Genomic DNA, 15892 nt, shown 5'->3' with positions numbered 1-15892 from the left:
AATGAGAGGGTCTGACTACTTCTTTATGGTTTAAAATTAAATTATTCTAATCAAGGCATGCAGAAGCTTAAGCTACTCAAAGAGCGCTAATGTGTGTGGACCCTGGTGGAGCTTTTTATTTCTTTTTCAATTTTTATTTTATATTGGAGCATAGGTGATTAACAATGTTGTGTTAGTTTCATGTGTACAGCAAGGTGGTTCAGTTACACATGTATCTATTCTTATTCAAATTCTTTTCCCATTTAGGTTATTAGAGAATATTGAGCAGAGTTCCCTGTGCTGTACAGCAGGTCCTTGTCGGTTATGTTTTAAATATAGCAGTGTGTACATGTCAATCCCAAACTCCAAATCCATCCCCCGCCCAGATCCTGATAGAGCTTTGTTATGCAGGACATGGGCTCAGCTTCCCAGAACATGGTTACGACAGAAGTCTTGGCTGCTGAGTACAGGTATAGCCCAAACTCATAGGAGCGCATAGGATAATTTTCTCAGGCACAGGCCTAAAGGTACGCAATGAGTGCCTGATTTGTAACTTTGCTGATTATAAATTTTCAGTGTATCACCGAGGTCTGGAATGATCCATGGTGGTCCTGTTTCCTTCTCAGACACAGCAGCTGATTAAATCCTGTGAGTTATTTCACATCCCTGCCCAGAAAGCACATGATCTTGTCAAAGCAAAGTGGCCTTTACTCAAGTCCAAAAAAAGATCAGTAATTTAGTCCTAGTTTGTTTGTTTGTTTTTAATTCTAGCATGCTCCCAGCAGATGGCAGCAGATGTACAGCTCTGTAAGAGTCTTAGGGTGAGAATCACTTTTTAGACTCAGCATTTGAAAACCTGGTCGCTTTGCATCCTGAAGTCTCATACTGCTGGCTTACAATTTTATGATGTGCCGCACCGGGTTTCAGGAAGGACCCAGTTTTAAGTAGGTTTAAGTGGCTGTCTCCGGTACAACGCAATCTGCAAACCCCTAGCACTAGGACTTGGAGGAAAACTGCTAGAGAACACAGCATTAGTTTTCCCCCTCCCGCCAGTTTACCTGATGGTCACCATCATGCGTCCCTCTGGCTCTCCTGGAGCCAAGTGGATTCCCTAGTGGACCCCCTCTTTACCTAAGCACCCCGTGTAAGATCCTGTCTCCTTGTGTCCCTCTCCCCTCTAGATCGAGCTGGCCATCCTTCGGTTTCCCTATGATTCGTGGGGAACTCCTTTTCAGCAGCTCAAACAGGTGGTGGAGGAGCCGTCGCCACAACTCCCCGCAGACAAGTTCTCCGAAGAGTTTGCTGACTTTACCTCACAGTGGTAAGACAGCCTGTCTCTCAGAGGCCAGCGTGAAGAAACAAGAGAGTTCTCATGACTTTCCCCCATCGTTTTAATCCACGATGCATGCATCCATCCCCAAAGCAGTGACGGGCCTGTCCTTGCTGCTGAGCAACAAAGATGGCTCTGCCCCTCCCCCGCTGAGCTCAGAGCCAAGGAGGGCGTGTCCACAGTCAGTCATTCTAGTCCACACTGCAAGTCCAGACATGGAGACATGCACAGGGTATTTGGGGGACGCAGAGGAACAGCGCTGGGTTGAGTTTCTGGAGGAAATAAATGCTGGGCTGGGACCCTGTGAGGTACGTCCAAGCGAAAGAGAAATAGGCGAGGAAGAGGTATTCCAGGCAGAAGGGACTCCGTGCATCATATCGCAAAAGGGAGAAACTCTTTTATGGGAATTTTAAGCCCTGTGATGTTGACCGGAGCATAAGAGAAAGGTGGGCGACCCACCGGAGGGCTAGGGATGAAAAGTAGGTATGACACAAAGAACCACCCTGGATAAGAAGACAGAGGCTACTCTCAGAGCCTTCCTTAGGTACCTAGAAGTCTTACAAAGCAGTTCTAGTGTCTGTAGGCTGACTCTTACAGAACACTTGCTAACTTACGGACGTGCTTGCCCATAAGTGTACAGTGGACAGTACTGGGCGGGGGGGGGGGGCGTCTGAGAAGGGAAAATAAAAAAAGTTGGAAGGAACCGTGCTAATGCTGTAAACTTTGTTTTCATGGAAATTGAAAGTGGAATTGAGGAAACTTGGAGAGGGGATTGTTTTCTCCAGAAAATCCAGTGATTTCTGTCTGCGTAGGGAACATGATGCTTGGCGTGCTTTGACACTAATGACCATCGCAAGTGATGCTGGAAAGAGGAGGCTGCGTTGGAGATGAGGTGGTTTATCCGGGTGCCTCCGGAGCAGATGAGACTTGGGGGAAGGGACTCAGAGGTGGCGAGAAGCCCAGCTGTGATCCTTGGAGAAGGGCAGTCGGGCTGCTGGCTGCTAAGGGAGGGGCTGGTGTTCTGAAGGCTGCTGAGAGTCTGGCTTCCTCAAGGTTATCGTTCCTTGGCCTCCACGCCCTTTGGAAGAAGCCTTCTGAATATGGCTTTTATTAGGAAACATGATTAAGACCAAGCAGCTGCCTATTGCTTATGAAACTAAGGCCCTTAGACTTTTCAGCGGCTCTAAGCCCATGTCACCCCGGGGACTTTTCCCGAAGGATATATGAGGCTGAGCTGCCACAGTTTGTTTCTGGTGCAGTTTTGGCTGAATGGCCAGAGAGGGCTGTAGGACAGTGTGCTGCTGGGTCCTCCTAATACGTGCATCCTCTGGGCTCTGGGGGTGCATCCTCCTCTCTGCTCTCCTTGCCTGAGTATGCAGGGAGCGGTGGTACACCTGTGAGGCTGAGATGGCTTCCGGCTTTTGCCTTCTGGTTTTGAGAACTTGGTTTTTGGTTTTGATTTTTGTTTTCCTTATCCTCAAATGTTTAAAGGTCACCTAGGAAATGGACTGAGGCATCTTTGACAGTTCACACCGACAGTTCTCCAGAAGGGTGATAGTGGAGAAGGAGCTTCTGTAAGGAAGCCTTTTCAAGCTCTGCACTATGTAAGCTTTCTCCCACCTGGCCCCCTTCCCAAGACTCTGGGAACTTCAGGAAGCCTTGCTAAGAGCAAGGCTGGTGTGAAAGGTCTGAGAAAGCCACGCTGCCTGTTGTGAACCAGCAGTTTAATCCGACAGTTCTCAACTCCGGCTGCTCGTTTCTAAGATGTGCCGTCACCTAGGCCTCGGCCTCAGAGACTTTGATCTAATTGGCCTGGGGAGCGTCCAGAATATCAGTCCTGTACAAATGTTCTCAAATCCGTCTACTCTAGGGCTGCGGTGAGAACCCATGAGTCACATCTATGCTCTAGGGACCCGTTATTAACTGCTTCCTATTCAGAAAGCTCCTTTTCATCTGCAATTTATTGAAAAATCGTTGGATGACTTTTTCTTTTACCAGTTTTCTTCTCCTACTTAGAACTTCCCCTAAAGAGTCAGAGTGTTAAAGCTTTTTACAGATATTTTTAAAATGAAGGCTTTGGAAAGAATACATGTTTTCTAACTTCAGCGCACGCACACGTTTGTGGAAGGTGCAGACACCTGTGCTACTGCTGTTCATGTAGCAGCCGCCCTGGCCGGCCCTCCCCGCCGCACAGCATAAGAGTGTCCTCATGGCCACCCCTCTGAGGTCTCTGTTTCCCTCTCGTTTTCTCTGATTTTTAGTCCCAACTACTATGGTTCATTAATTTAAAAATTTTGAGCCATAGACATTTTCCAGCTTTCTCGGAATTGTTAATTCCGTTAATACTGTTGATTCTTTGTCATTTCATTTGCACTCAAGTCAGCCAGTCTAGCTTGTTTATGGGCTTACTTAAAATAATAATAATAATTGAAACAAAACTCAAATCGCTTTAACTTTGAAGTTGTCAAAGAATAAATTCTTCCTCAGACTTCTGAGTGTGGTAGCTCCCGTAGAATCTGAGACCTAAGATCAATTGTGTAAAATAGTCATTTTTGTTGGTATGAGAATCGAGAAGTTGAAGGGGAGCCTTAATTCTGAATTTGATGAGCATTCCTACTTATCCTCAGTCGGATTTGTTGAGAGCCCCAGGCTCTCCTGTTTCAGACGCCAGGTGCATCGTTCTTTGCCTACCGTAAACCACCGATATATTTTCTTTGATACCCCCTTAGTGTGAACATTGTTTTGAAGTCAACTGAGCTGGGAAAGTTGTCTAATACTTCAAAAAAGTGTATTGATTTTTGGGGGGATTTTATGGATGGCTTAGATCTTCATGGAGGCAATTTTACCTTTCACATGCATTAGCATACAGATACACACCTGCCCACAACAGCAGTCTAGGTATTCACTTGTTTTATTACTGACAGTTTTAAGTTTGATTTGGGGCTGGGTGGAAAGAATGGAAAAATGATCATTACCTATAAAACGCCTCTTTTATTTCTTGATGAAAGAAAGATGTAGCCTATGAGTGTCATCTCCCTTTTATACTCGGTTCCTCCATTTTCCTGTGTACGTTTGAGGCACGTCTTCATGAAAGGACCCCTTTTTGAGTGACCTCTGTGTGTATTTTTATGATATAGTCAGGCTATGATCCTTCAGGACTTCTCAAAGAGCCCAACTCTTTGTGGAAAGTGGGGAAGAAGGACTACAGATTTGGACAGTGAACAACTTAATCTCAAATTTTGGGAAAGATGCATCTGTGCTTTTATTTCCTACGTCTGTCTTTGGGTTAAATGTAGAACAAGAAGAAAAAGGGTGCATTACTCACGGCTTAGGTGACCTGTCAGGGTATCTGTGACCTTCCGTGGGAAGCGTCCACCGTAAGCATCTGATGGCATCGCAGCCACGCACCTTCATCCAGGGCATCAACTTGGTAGTCACTCTCCTCTGGTCACTGCTGGTCAGTTGACAGTAAAGTGCAGTTTGAGGGGTGGAGTAGAGGCACTTACTGGCTATCACTGTCATATCCAAAGTTATGATATGATAGAGCCCAGAGATCCGGCTGGTATCTTTCTTTTGTAGCAGCATCAGAGAAACGTTATCCTCTGAGTTGGGGTAAGGGGTGCGGGGAGGAGAGAAAAGAAAAGAAAAGAAAGTTAAGGCGTTTATTCCTTATGAACTTGAAGAAAACAACAACAGCAACGATACCTTACAAACCCCTCCTTTCTGTACCGATTTTGAAATAGGACCAGCGAATGACATTTTCTTCCTCTTTTTTCCCTACACTTGGCTTTCTTATCTTAGGGCTTCTGAAGAGTTCCTGGAGCCAGGGAGGCTCACCATCTAGGCCTTGTTTGGGGATTCACGGTAGAGAAATCGAATAGAAAAGCCTTACATTCTAGTCCTACAGAAGGTTTCACAACTGACTTTCTCCAGAAAATGGAATCTTGGCAGGCTTAGAGTTTTTCACCATAACTTCTTTCGATAGGTTATAGGCGTGGGGACTGAGGAAAGGTCATTGGGGACCAGCTCTGCGAAGGGCCCAAACAGCTTGACTTCCTTCTTGCTGTGCCTTTAGGCCTATTTAAGAGCTCAGCGCCCAGTCCACCAGCCCGATGTCCATCAGAGATGGTTAGAGGCCCACCCAGATGTCGATACTGTGTGAACTAGTACAAAAGAGACACAAACAAATATAGCTCCTGACTTGTTCAGGAAGGACAGTAAAAAGAGGCACTGGATATTTATTTAGCTTATGACCAATGTAGGGCTCGGGAGGCGCATTGCGTGTTTATTCTGTGGACGCACAAAAGAGCCCTTCTTGGAAACAGTCGGGGAATTCAAATAGGCAGAAATCCTCTGGTCAGCACAAACTCCAAGCTAGCAATGCTCAAGGCGGCATAAAGCTGTTTTCTAGTGTCAGCTACGGTCAGGAGTGTGTGTTGTGGCATTTGGAAGAGCAATTAGGGCAGTTAGCTAATTGCACGCTTGAAAATGACAAGCCACTTGAAAATCAAAAGTCTGACTCAAATCCAAAAAGAAATTGGTGTAGCTTTGAACTCCACAGTTGTTATTTTGTACTGAATTTCAAGCACTTCCTATTAAACATGGAAAATCTGCTTTTTTTCCTATAACCTTATCCTGAGTATTTTGCTATTCTTAGCCCATGTTTTGAAGTGTTCTTGATTTAAAAGATGGAGAGAATGGGTTATATCAGTTATATTAATTCAATAAACAGCCTTGGTTTGCTGTGTAAATATTTTCCAACAGTACTCTGCAGTAGTGCTTGTGGTACATTCTGAGATTTCTCATCAGAGGCCGTAGGTCAAGAAATAGTCTATTGACAGAGATCTCTGAGGTTTTAGGAATTCTTAGCGCTTTATGACGGTCAACTTGGGGTATTTTCCCTACATTTCCTTTATACAAAAAAATCTGGAGAAATTTTCATAAACTTCCACAAGTGAAAAGATAAGACGTCCTGACTTAAAATGACCTCTCCTTAAAAAAATAAGTATTTAATTTCTTCTACGTGATGAGAAGAGAGAGTATCATTTCATTATGTACTAAATAGAAGGTCAAAAATCAGCTATATCACAAAGAACTCAGGTTGGTAAAAGAGGGCATTGTTCATTTGAATCACTTGGGAGGCAAGCTTCTCTTTCTGTCATTTCCTTGGTTCAGGGTTGACCAGTGAGAGGTGGGAATGGAAAGCTGGGGTGTGGTCTTCAAGGAGACTTTTTCAGAGTCTGTGTAGATTTAGGGTTTGATGCTTGATTGATGGTGCATCTAAATAGGACACTTGAAATCAACCACTTGACTACTGAGTGTGGATTTAACGTTGCATGTGTGCTTCTCCTTACTGATTTTAGGAGGATAAATTGTTCAGATTATAGAGAAGACTTTCTGCTTCTTGATTCGAGTTGAACAATAGCCGAAATTCAGGGCTTTTGTACATTAGTCTGTTTGCTTTTCTTCCTAGGGTCTCTGTGTGTCTCTCTCAGCCACGCACCTGGGATCACATCTCTTCCGTGTTTCTTTCTACATGAACTGGCTCTTGAACTTAGAAAGACTTTTGTTTCCTGGGGTGGAAGGCAGGGAGGGGAGGTAGACATGAGGATATGCCCAAAAGAGAGATGAACCAGCTGGAGATGACTGTAAGCCAACTTCATTTCAGAGAAGGAGCTAGAGGGGGCAGCGAGGAGGAATGCCCTAGGACACATAGCCCAGGGTTTCCCGACCTCGGCACTAGTGACATTTTGGACTGGATCATTCTTTATCGTTGGGTGTCCTTAGCAGCATCCTTGGCCTCTTCCTATTAGTACCAATAACCGCCCCCCCACCCCGACCAGCTGCATCAACCAGAAGTGCCTCCAGACATGGCCGAGCGTCCCCTGGAGGGCAAGACCACCTGCAGTTGAGAACCACCAACAGAGCCTTTTAGAATCTCAGGACATAGGTGCACATGGCGTCATCAGTGGGAGCTACAATGTCTCATTCATTTCACTCAGGCACATCTTCCCACGTCAACCCAGCTGTGACAGTCGATAAGTCCTCTTTCTAATTCGATCTTATTTTTATCCTCAGTTGAGATGAAACTTTCTCTCTTAGGTTGTCTGGGCTGTGAGGTCACTAGGGTCCTAGATCTGCCCTCAGTTCCAGGTTGAAACTTCTGTCCTCACATCTACCTGTACCCTGTCTCAGGTTCCCTGGCTTCTACCCACAGCATTGCCTGGAGTCGACGGGTAGGCTGCTTTAAGTTGTTCTGGTTCAAAGGCTTCCTTTTTTTTTTTCTTTTTTTCATTTTGTGTTGTTTTAAACCATAGTTTTTCCAAGCATCTCAGCTGTTTCACTCTCTGGTTCTGTATCTGGCCCTCTCCTCAACTGCTAGCCTCTGTGGGTGGAACAGAGCTCATGTCACACATACTAGGTCTCATTTTCTCAAAATGATCCATTAGCACGAACCCCAGCCACCCAATAGTCGGTCACTTTTTGGTTCCTTCAACGCCAGGCAAACCTCCTTTCCATCCATGTATGATTTTATGGCCCAGGGCACAGGAGTCTGTAGGATGCCTTGCAAATCATACTTTTCAAAATCATTCTTTTCTCCATTCTGTAACCTGGGATTCCAACTCCAAATAAACTGCTTCTTTTCTTTTTTTTTTCCATTTTAAGGCTGCGGGTGGGTCAAGAACAGGGGTGAGGGGTTGGTCTCTTCATGCTGCCGTTTTATGACTATTGCCTCCAGTATCAAATGTGATCAAGATGTCTGTGCGTACAGACAGCTGAAGGAGTGGGCGCCACTGGACAGTAGCGTATGACCACCACGCACTGATGCTTCTAAGAAGAATAACTGCTGAGTCCTTGGCTGCGTGTGCTCTTTCCTCAGCCGAGGTCGTAAACCAGCAGCGTCACCTCAGACGTGTGTGTGTACTGCTTCTCTGTCAAGCAGGTTCAGCAAGGAGTAGATAAAAGCAAACTATACATGCAAGGGGCCAGAGGCAAAGAGAACGAGGGACTGAAGAGAGCGAGGAGATGATGCATGTTATATAAGAAATACCTGCCAATTTCTTTGCAAGTGGGGGTGGATTAAACGCTGTTTTGAAGGAAAGGAGACATGTATTTTGATATATAATAAAAGTTGGTTTTTCTGTCATTGGTAAAGTGTCATAACACACACACACACACACACTCTCTCTCTCTCTCTCTCTCTCTCTCTCTCTTATTCTTCCCATTAAGGTACACCCAGAGTGATTTAAAACATAACTGGTAAGACTAACTAAAGAGGAAAGCCAAGATGGGAGATTTATGCTTTCAGTACATTTTTAAAGGTGGTTCTGTTTAGTCTTCTACAGGTTCTGAAATCCTAGTCTAGTGAAAATACAGATGGTTTCTAGATTTTAATGTGATCTTCTTTTTTTCTTTAAGCTTGAAGAAGAATTCCAAAGAGAGGCCAACATATCCAGAGCTTATGGTGAGTATTGTTAGTGGTGTAAATGTGTCCAGACTAATAGCGAGTACAGGGAAAATGACTGACACCTAAATTATAATCAAACGGCTGTATTGGAAGTGCTGATTCACTGAGACATTGGTAACTGAGGTTAAACTACGAAAAACAGAGCCGAGGCCTTCGTGTGCCCGATGGTCATCCTTAGTATATCCGGGCTGTGTCACCAGTCTTAGCAATTTTTTACATGATAATAAAACCTATCATCGTATAGACCAAATTATGTCTGTGAAATTTATATTTTCAAATTTTAAAGACATTAGGAGTCACCAAGGAACACAAATAGAAGGAAACCATAATTTAAAGGATTTCAATAATGAGAGAAACTTAAGTGCTACATGATTGATCAATTTTTGATAAAACATTTAGGATTCGTTGGATGAAGCTCTTTTTGGTGGGAGTTTAGGGAGGAAAGAATCACTTTGTTTTCTCCTGGTTTCACTTTAGTGGAAAAAAGAAAGACAGAGCCTTATTAATTTGAATTATCCTACCTCAGCATTCACAGTTTATTATTTGCGCTATCCGTAAAAAAGGTGAAGATAAGACCTCAGGGTTGTTGTTTTTAAATAGTTTCTTTTAAATCATGGAGACTGCAATTCTAAGCTAGTTACAGATGATTCTTAAATAGACATAGTAGGGACCTATACTTGGCAATTCTTATCTATGAGTATGTTGAATGCGGGAGAGACATTTTTTTTTTGAAATGTAAAATTCAGACTATTTACTGATTTGTGTTAATCCCTCCCTCGATGTGCTTCAATTATTAAGGTTTTAATTTTAGCAAGGAAAGGAAGAATTCTGTTTGTGCACAACTGCAAAAGACATAAGAGCAAACCTTGGCACCATTTCTAACTGGAGCGTAGTTATTCAGCAGGTGTTAAATGCTTGCTCCCATCCCATCCCACCCACAAGCAGCGCTCAGTCTTCAGGACCAACTCCGGGCAGGTGACAGAAGTACAGGTTCCTGATATCTCTTAACAAACGGGGTGGTGAAGTGGCTCCAGCCTGGAGAAGTATAGCTTGTTACCTACTTGTGTGTCTTCTTTGGAAGAATGTCTAGTCAGGTCCTCTGTCTGTTTTTAACTTGGATATTTTGGGTTTTCTGCTATTGAGTTGTATGATTTTTTTTTTTTTTTTGGCTGCACCATGCAGCATGCATACCAGGATCTTAGTTCTCTGACCAGGGATGGAACCCGCACCCCCTGCAGTGGAAGTGGGGAGTCTTAACCACTGGACCACCAGGGAAGTCCCCCCCTTTTTTTTTTGAGTCCTTTATATATTTTGGATAATAACCCCTTATCAGAGATATGGTTTGCAAATATTTTCTCCCGTTCCACAGACTGCCTTTTCATTCTGTTGTTTCTTTGCCGTGCAGAAGCATTTTAGTTTGATGTAGTCCCACTTGTTGATTTTTTTCCAACAAGTATATGGAAAGGTATCACTAGTCATCAGGGAAATACACATCAAAACCGCAGTCAGATATCACCTCACACCTGTTAGAGTGGTGTGAAAGATAAGAGATGAACACTGGTGAAGATGCAGAGAAAAGGGAGTCCTTGTACAAGATTGGTGGGAATGTAAACTGGTACAGCCAGTATAGAAAACAGTTACGGAGGTTCCTCACCAAATTAAAAACAGAACTATCTTATGATTAACAATTCCACTTCTGGGCATATATCTGAAGGAAATGAAATCACTATCTTGAGGAGATATCTGCACCCCCATGTTCATTGCAGCAGTATTTATAACAGCCAAGACGTGGAAACAATCTAAGTGCCCAATGATGGATGAACAGATAAAGATAAATATATATATATACACACACACACACAATGGAATATTATTCAAGCATTAAAAAAGGAAATCCTGCCATTTACGACAACACGGGTGAAGCCTGAGGACATTATTCTAAGTGAAATAAGTCAGACAGAAAAAAACAAATACTGTATGATCTAACTTAAATGTGGAATCTTAAAAAAACTGAACTTAAAGAAACAGAGTAGATTGGTGGTTGCCAGGGGTGGGTGGGTTGGGGGACTGGATAAAGGTGGTTAAAGAATACAGACTTCTATTTACAAGATGAATAAGTTCTGGGGGTAGAATATATAGCATGGGGACTAGAGTTGACAACAATGTATTACATATATTCGAAAGTTGCCAGGGAAGTAGAAAGCATATCTGGTCAGTCACAGCTTATCACGTGGATTTTTAGTTCTGTTGGTTAAGCATGGATTTAAGTCTGAACCACGCATCAACTGTGTGACTGTGAAAGAGTTCTGGGAAGAGTCTGACAAGAGACAAGGCATCCTTCTTGGGCTTCTTTGTCCTCTTTAAAAAGGCAGCCCCTGGGACTCAGCATTCAACTAAGCTTTATTCAACTAATACCCGCAATTGAGGCAGAAAAGGAGATGAGTAATGCTTGAAAAAATCTTAGCATACTGCCTGTTTGGGTTAAATATTTCCTCTCTGATTATGTTTATAATAGCCAGTCAGGGGCCTTTTCAACCCTGGCTACTCTGGTATTCTTCTGCAACCCCCAGAGTATTTTAAAATTAATGTCACATAAAGGGCAATAGGCATAGAGCGATTCCTGTGGGGTCCTATGGGGCCTGTACTCCTATTGTAAAGTTGCCTTGTTCGTCAGTCTTTTTAGATACAAGAATATTTTCTGTATATGTCTGGTGATTTAAAATGCATGACATTTTTTTCCCCCTTCCAAGTGACTTATCAGAAGTTTCAATGGAACACCCTTGAGAAAAAATGCTGAGTCCTAGCTTAATATCCATTGGTAGCTGATGCTGAATTCTACTTTTCCAATTTATTCTAACACTATGGTCTATTATGGTCTACATACTAATGTTGTAAGATCGTGTGGGTCTCCCCTCCCCCCCCCCGGCCTTTTATGGCATTCATCTTTGTGGTCCTGGAAACGGACTTGCCTTTTAAGGCCATAACTACTCCTTGCTTTTCTGTGGAATTGAGGTTTTTCAATGGAAAATCTGAGTCCAAACTCTTTGACTGTAGCTTTGGGAAAACACATGCTGAGAGGCTATTGTTTAGGTTGTGGGAGTTGGTGAAGAGGTAGAAAGGAAAAAAAAAACCTCCTTTTTCCAGGTGAAGAACAGTATAATTAAGGCCCCAACCCAGGCATGTGCCTCTTATAGAAATTCCATATATTTTGCCCTGTTTGGCTTGAGGAGTGGACATGCTTTAAGATCATTTCATTTGCTTATTCTCTCAAATGTCCATGGGGGCATGACTCGGTAGGAACTGTTCTTCTGGGGTAGGGGGCCAGCCAGTGTTTTTGTCAAGGATTAGACAGTAAATATTTTAGGCTTTGTGGGCTGTCACAACAACTTGACTCTGCTGCTTCGGTGTGAGAGCCGCCATATTCAATAGGTAAACAAAAGGGTGTGGCTGCGTTCCAATAAAACTTTATTTCAGAAATAGGCAGTGAGCCAGACGTGGCCGCTGGTCCATCAATTGCTGACCCTTGTCCTAGATGATAACCACGAGAAATGAAAACCAGGTGACTGCCCAGTGAGGTGATTACGTTCCCTGAATGTCCCGGGAAGTCCTAGACTGAATCACAGTGTTAAACGGGGATGACCGAACACAGAGAAAACCACTGTCTTGAGGGATGAGGTGTCTGCAGGGGGTCTGGAGACTCTTGGTGATGGCAGCGATGCTCCGGCAGTACGTTCAAGTCCTCCCTTCCTGTACCTGGCCCCTCTTTGGAGAACCTCAGCCTGGGCCTATCGTCTGGGGATGATTCCGTGGTGCCCCTTCGCTGTCTCCTGGTTGCTGTCCTTGCTATTCTTAGCTGATTGCTTATAGAAGGGACTGGTTCCCTCCCAGCCTTTTACAGCCTCAAAACCCACACAAGAAGACGAGCCACACTTTCCATTTTCGCATGCCCGCCTGCTTTCCCCTGCCCCTGCCCTCTGGCTCTCACAGCATTTTCCCAGCCTGAGAATAAACTGAAAGATGCCTGAGGATTTTTTATTTTTTAAGGCTCCAGGTCAGGTTATTGAATTCAATCACAGACCCGGGCTACGTACACTGAGCTAAGAACCACCAGCAGAACCAGAGGTAGGACAGGACTGGCAGGCATTGAAAGCAGTCGCTGAGACAATCCAAGGCTTGACGTGTCCTGTTTTGATAGTAAAAAGCTTTAAAGGACATAAAATGATCTCTAAGTGTCAAGATGCTGTGGGAAAGCTAATAAGCATGATGGTAACACTTGGTAAGTGTGCTGTGTAAGCGGTTAGTAATCAAAAGTAATGCTTCTATTTATTTATCCAAGGAGCTCAAGAGGAAGGGCCCAGCACCTAGAGCTTCAGTTAATCCCATGGATATGAAACTCTGGAGCAGCACCCAACCTGTATCTTCAGATGGGCAAAGGCAGAAAACCTTTTTTTTTTTTTTTTTCAGTCATGATACTTAATGGTGACCACCTACCTTCTTTGGGGCTTTATTTCTTTGTTCCTTTCCCATTTGCATTGTTTTCTAAAACTTCCACGGGTGGGCATTCAGTTTCCCACAGGGCTGACTCATCCAGCCCTCTGCTGTCAGGTTTAAAACAAATATAATTAGAAAACCTACAGCTAGGCAACGTGAAAGTTGTAAACTAAAATCCTCAAAGTCAGGGGAAGCCGAGTGAGTCATCTACATGTCTGCGTGCAAAAACGCTCATATTTAGCTGTTCAACTAGTCCTTGAGAACAATGCCCCCAGACAATCAGGGAGAGGGCCCTCCTAGCTCGGGGGCATGTGGCACTAGGCGCTACCTGAAGGAACCGTCCTTTTTGGTTTGTTCGGTTTGTTCTGTTTCCACTGGGAGAACTGTGGATCATGAGCTGATGTGTCTACTTCTAACTAGAGGTGTAAGGTTCCAGTGTGACGGCCAGGCACTTCCTGTAACAAAATTGAGCAATTTGGGGAGGACTGCCCTGCTGCAGAGCAAATGGCTTCTTTTCCTTCAGAATTGTTTTGAAATGTGTGGCTTCCTGTATTGGACTGTGCTTATTTCCCCAGCAAAGAACAAGACTTGGTGTAAAGTTTACTTAATCGGAGCTGCATGAATAGAGACCATTTTTTGCTTTTCAGTTTTTCAATTCCAAGTTGCATTTTCTCTGCTCATACCTCGAGTCGGGCAGGCTACATTATTTTCCAAATGGATCAAATCATCATGGAGAGACATATGTATCACTTGTAGATGTGGCTTGAAAAGCAGCATTGTTAGCTGTCTCAGTCCAAACCGCCTCTCCTGGTATTTTAAAAACTGGTTTCTCACTCTGCCACCCATTTCTTGAGAACTGAATGTACATAAGCCTCTGAAATTTCTAATTATTTTACTACCGTATCTGTCTAGAAATTACTTTGTAAGGGACAGGGTTATTTGTAAATCGGAGCCTTGGACCATCTTTGCTATTCCTTGTATTTTACCAGGAATGGATGTGTATAGCTAGTTACATGTGTATATTTTAAAGCAGTGGATACACTGTCATGGAAATATATACCAAAATGGGAGGAGCAGCAGCTAAGCAATATCTTTAAAAAGTTTGCACAGGGGAGGGCGGGATGAACTGGGAGATTCGGTTTGACATGAATACACTACCATGTGTAAAATACACAGCTAGTGGGAAGCTGCTGTAGAGCACAGCGAGCTCAGCTCGGTGCTCTGTGATGCCCTAGAAGGGTGGGATTGGGAGGGGGGAGGTCCAAGAGGGAGGGGATATATGTATACATAGAGCTGATTCACTTCACTGTACAGCAGAAACTAACACAACATTGTAAAGCAATTAGACTCCAATTAAAAAAAGAAAGTTTGCATCACTAAATGTGTACTTGGTTTGGGAGGGGGTAGGAAGAGTCCAGTTTAGCCCTGATAGGGGTACTTAATTTGTTGACTAGCCAGATCTGTTAACTTGGTAATCTCATGCATTGTCAGTGACAGATATTAATATCAGGTATTTTTCTTTTCTCTACCAGCAACATCCATTTTTCACCCTACACGAATCCAAAGCGACAGATGTGGCATCTTTTGTAAAATCGATTCTTGGAGACTAAAAACAACGGACTCCATCAGTTGACCCTCCTGTGGACTGGTGGGTTTAATGGGGTGAAGCAAGTTCACTAAAGCGCCAATAGAAACTCATCTTTGAGATAATTTAATCCTGCCTCTCAGAAGGTTTTTTTCTCCCCATTTCTTTTTTTTTTTTTCCCCTCCAAAGGGGGCCTTGGAATCTATAGTATAGAATGAACTGTCTAGATGGAAGAAATATGATAAAGGCTTAGGACTTAAAAAAGGTGATTAAATATTTAATGATGTATCATATGAGTCCTTAGGCTTTTCAGACTTCTCTTGTTCTTTACAAAATGAATGCATTGGCCCTGGTAAAAAGGTGCTACAGTGGTGATGAAATTGTAAGTAGATCTGTGGTTTGTCCCACTTATTATTTTAATATTTATGTTTAAGCGCTTGGTTGAAAAGATTCCATTTTATGCAAGGAGGGAGAGACAAAAGACAAGATTGGGTTGGCAGTATTTATAGGCTTTTTCATTTTTTAAGTTCAGTCGTGTCTGTGGTCCAGAAGAAGTTATTTAATGTGCATCTTTAGGAGTATTATAAAAGTATCCACCAGGAGCTCTTGTGAAGTATCTGTCCCAGCTGTTGTGGCTGCTGCCGTGTTCCTAAATTTCTGCTCCATCCTGGGGAATAACCACATTTTCTGGTGAAGTGGCAAGGTATCCTGGTCATACTCTTTTCCCAACTTTGGAAAACATAAAATCACTTTTATCACAGCTCAAAGAGTCACAGATTTGGTTCTCTTGACATTTGTGTTACACTATTAATGGAATGTGACTTGTGATGTGATTTTCTATCATCTGTCTATCCTTCTACACGTGCGCGCGCATGTGTATGTTTGTATTTGATGTCACAAATTCTGCCAAATGGCTCTTATAAATAACGTCTAATATCTATAAATACCATCTAAGGAGGACGTTTGTCAGTCCTAAGGGGAAATACGTCATACCACACAGAGAATCAGTGCCTTCCTCTGCCTTTCCCCCTCCTACGAT

General features: G+C 43.3%; 1 protein-coding gene and 1 long non-coding RNA gene across 4 annotated transcripts in view; one reads left to right on the top strand and one right to left on the bottom strand.

The window, feature by feature from the left end:
- The window catches only part of LOC141277399 (uncharacterized), a 56650-nt gene extending 51744 nt beyond the window's left edge, over positions 1-4906 (bottom strand). The window contains exon 1 of the long non-coding RNA XR_012328749.1: positions 4635-4906. This is a non-coding gene — a long non-coding RNA (uncharacterized lncRNA). The remainder of the gene's footprint in view (positions 1-4634) is intronic.
- Positions 1-15892, top strand: part of MAP2K6 (mitogen-activated protein kinase kinase 6) — a 135838-nt gene that overhangs the window by 108758 nt on the left and 11188 nt on the right. For 2 of the 3 annotated variants that reach the window (XM_033847291.2, XM_033847290.2), the window contains exons 10-12: positions 1161-1300; positions 8729-8774; positions 14801-14916. In XM_033847291.2, the coding sequence (XP_033703182.1) occupies positions 1161-1300; positions 8729-8774; positions 14801-14878 (264 nt within the window). In that variant the 3' untranslated portion in view covers positions 14879-14916. Of the gene's footprint in view, positions 1-1160; positions 1301-8728; positions 8775-14800; positions 15615-15892 lie in introns of those variants that run through there. The other variant, XM_033847289.2, reaches the window with a different exon arrangement.

The sequence above is a fragment of the Tursiops truncatus genome, chromosome 20 (genome assembly GCF_011762595.2).
Source record: "Tursiops truncatus isolate mTurTru1 chromosome 20, mTurTru1.mat.Y, whole genome shotgun sequence".
Classification (NCBI taxonomy): Eukaryota; Metazoa; Chordata; class Mammalia; order Artiodactyla; family Delphinidae; genus Tursiops; species Tursiops truncatus.
The sequence above is the reverse complement of the archived record's forward strand: the minus strand, read 5'-3'. Positions and strand labels throughout refer to the sequence as shown.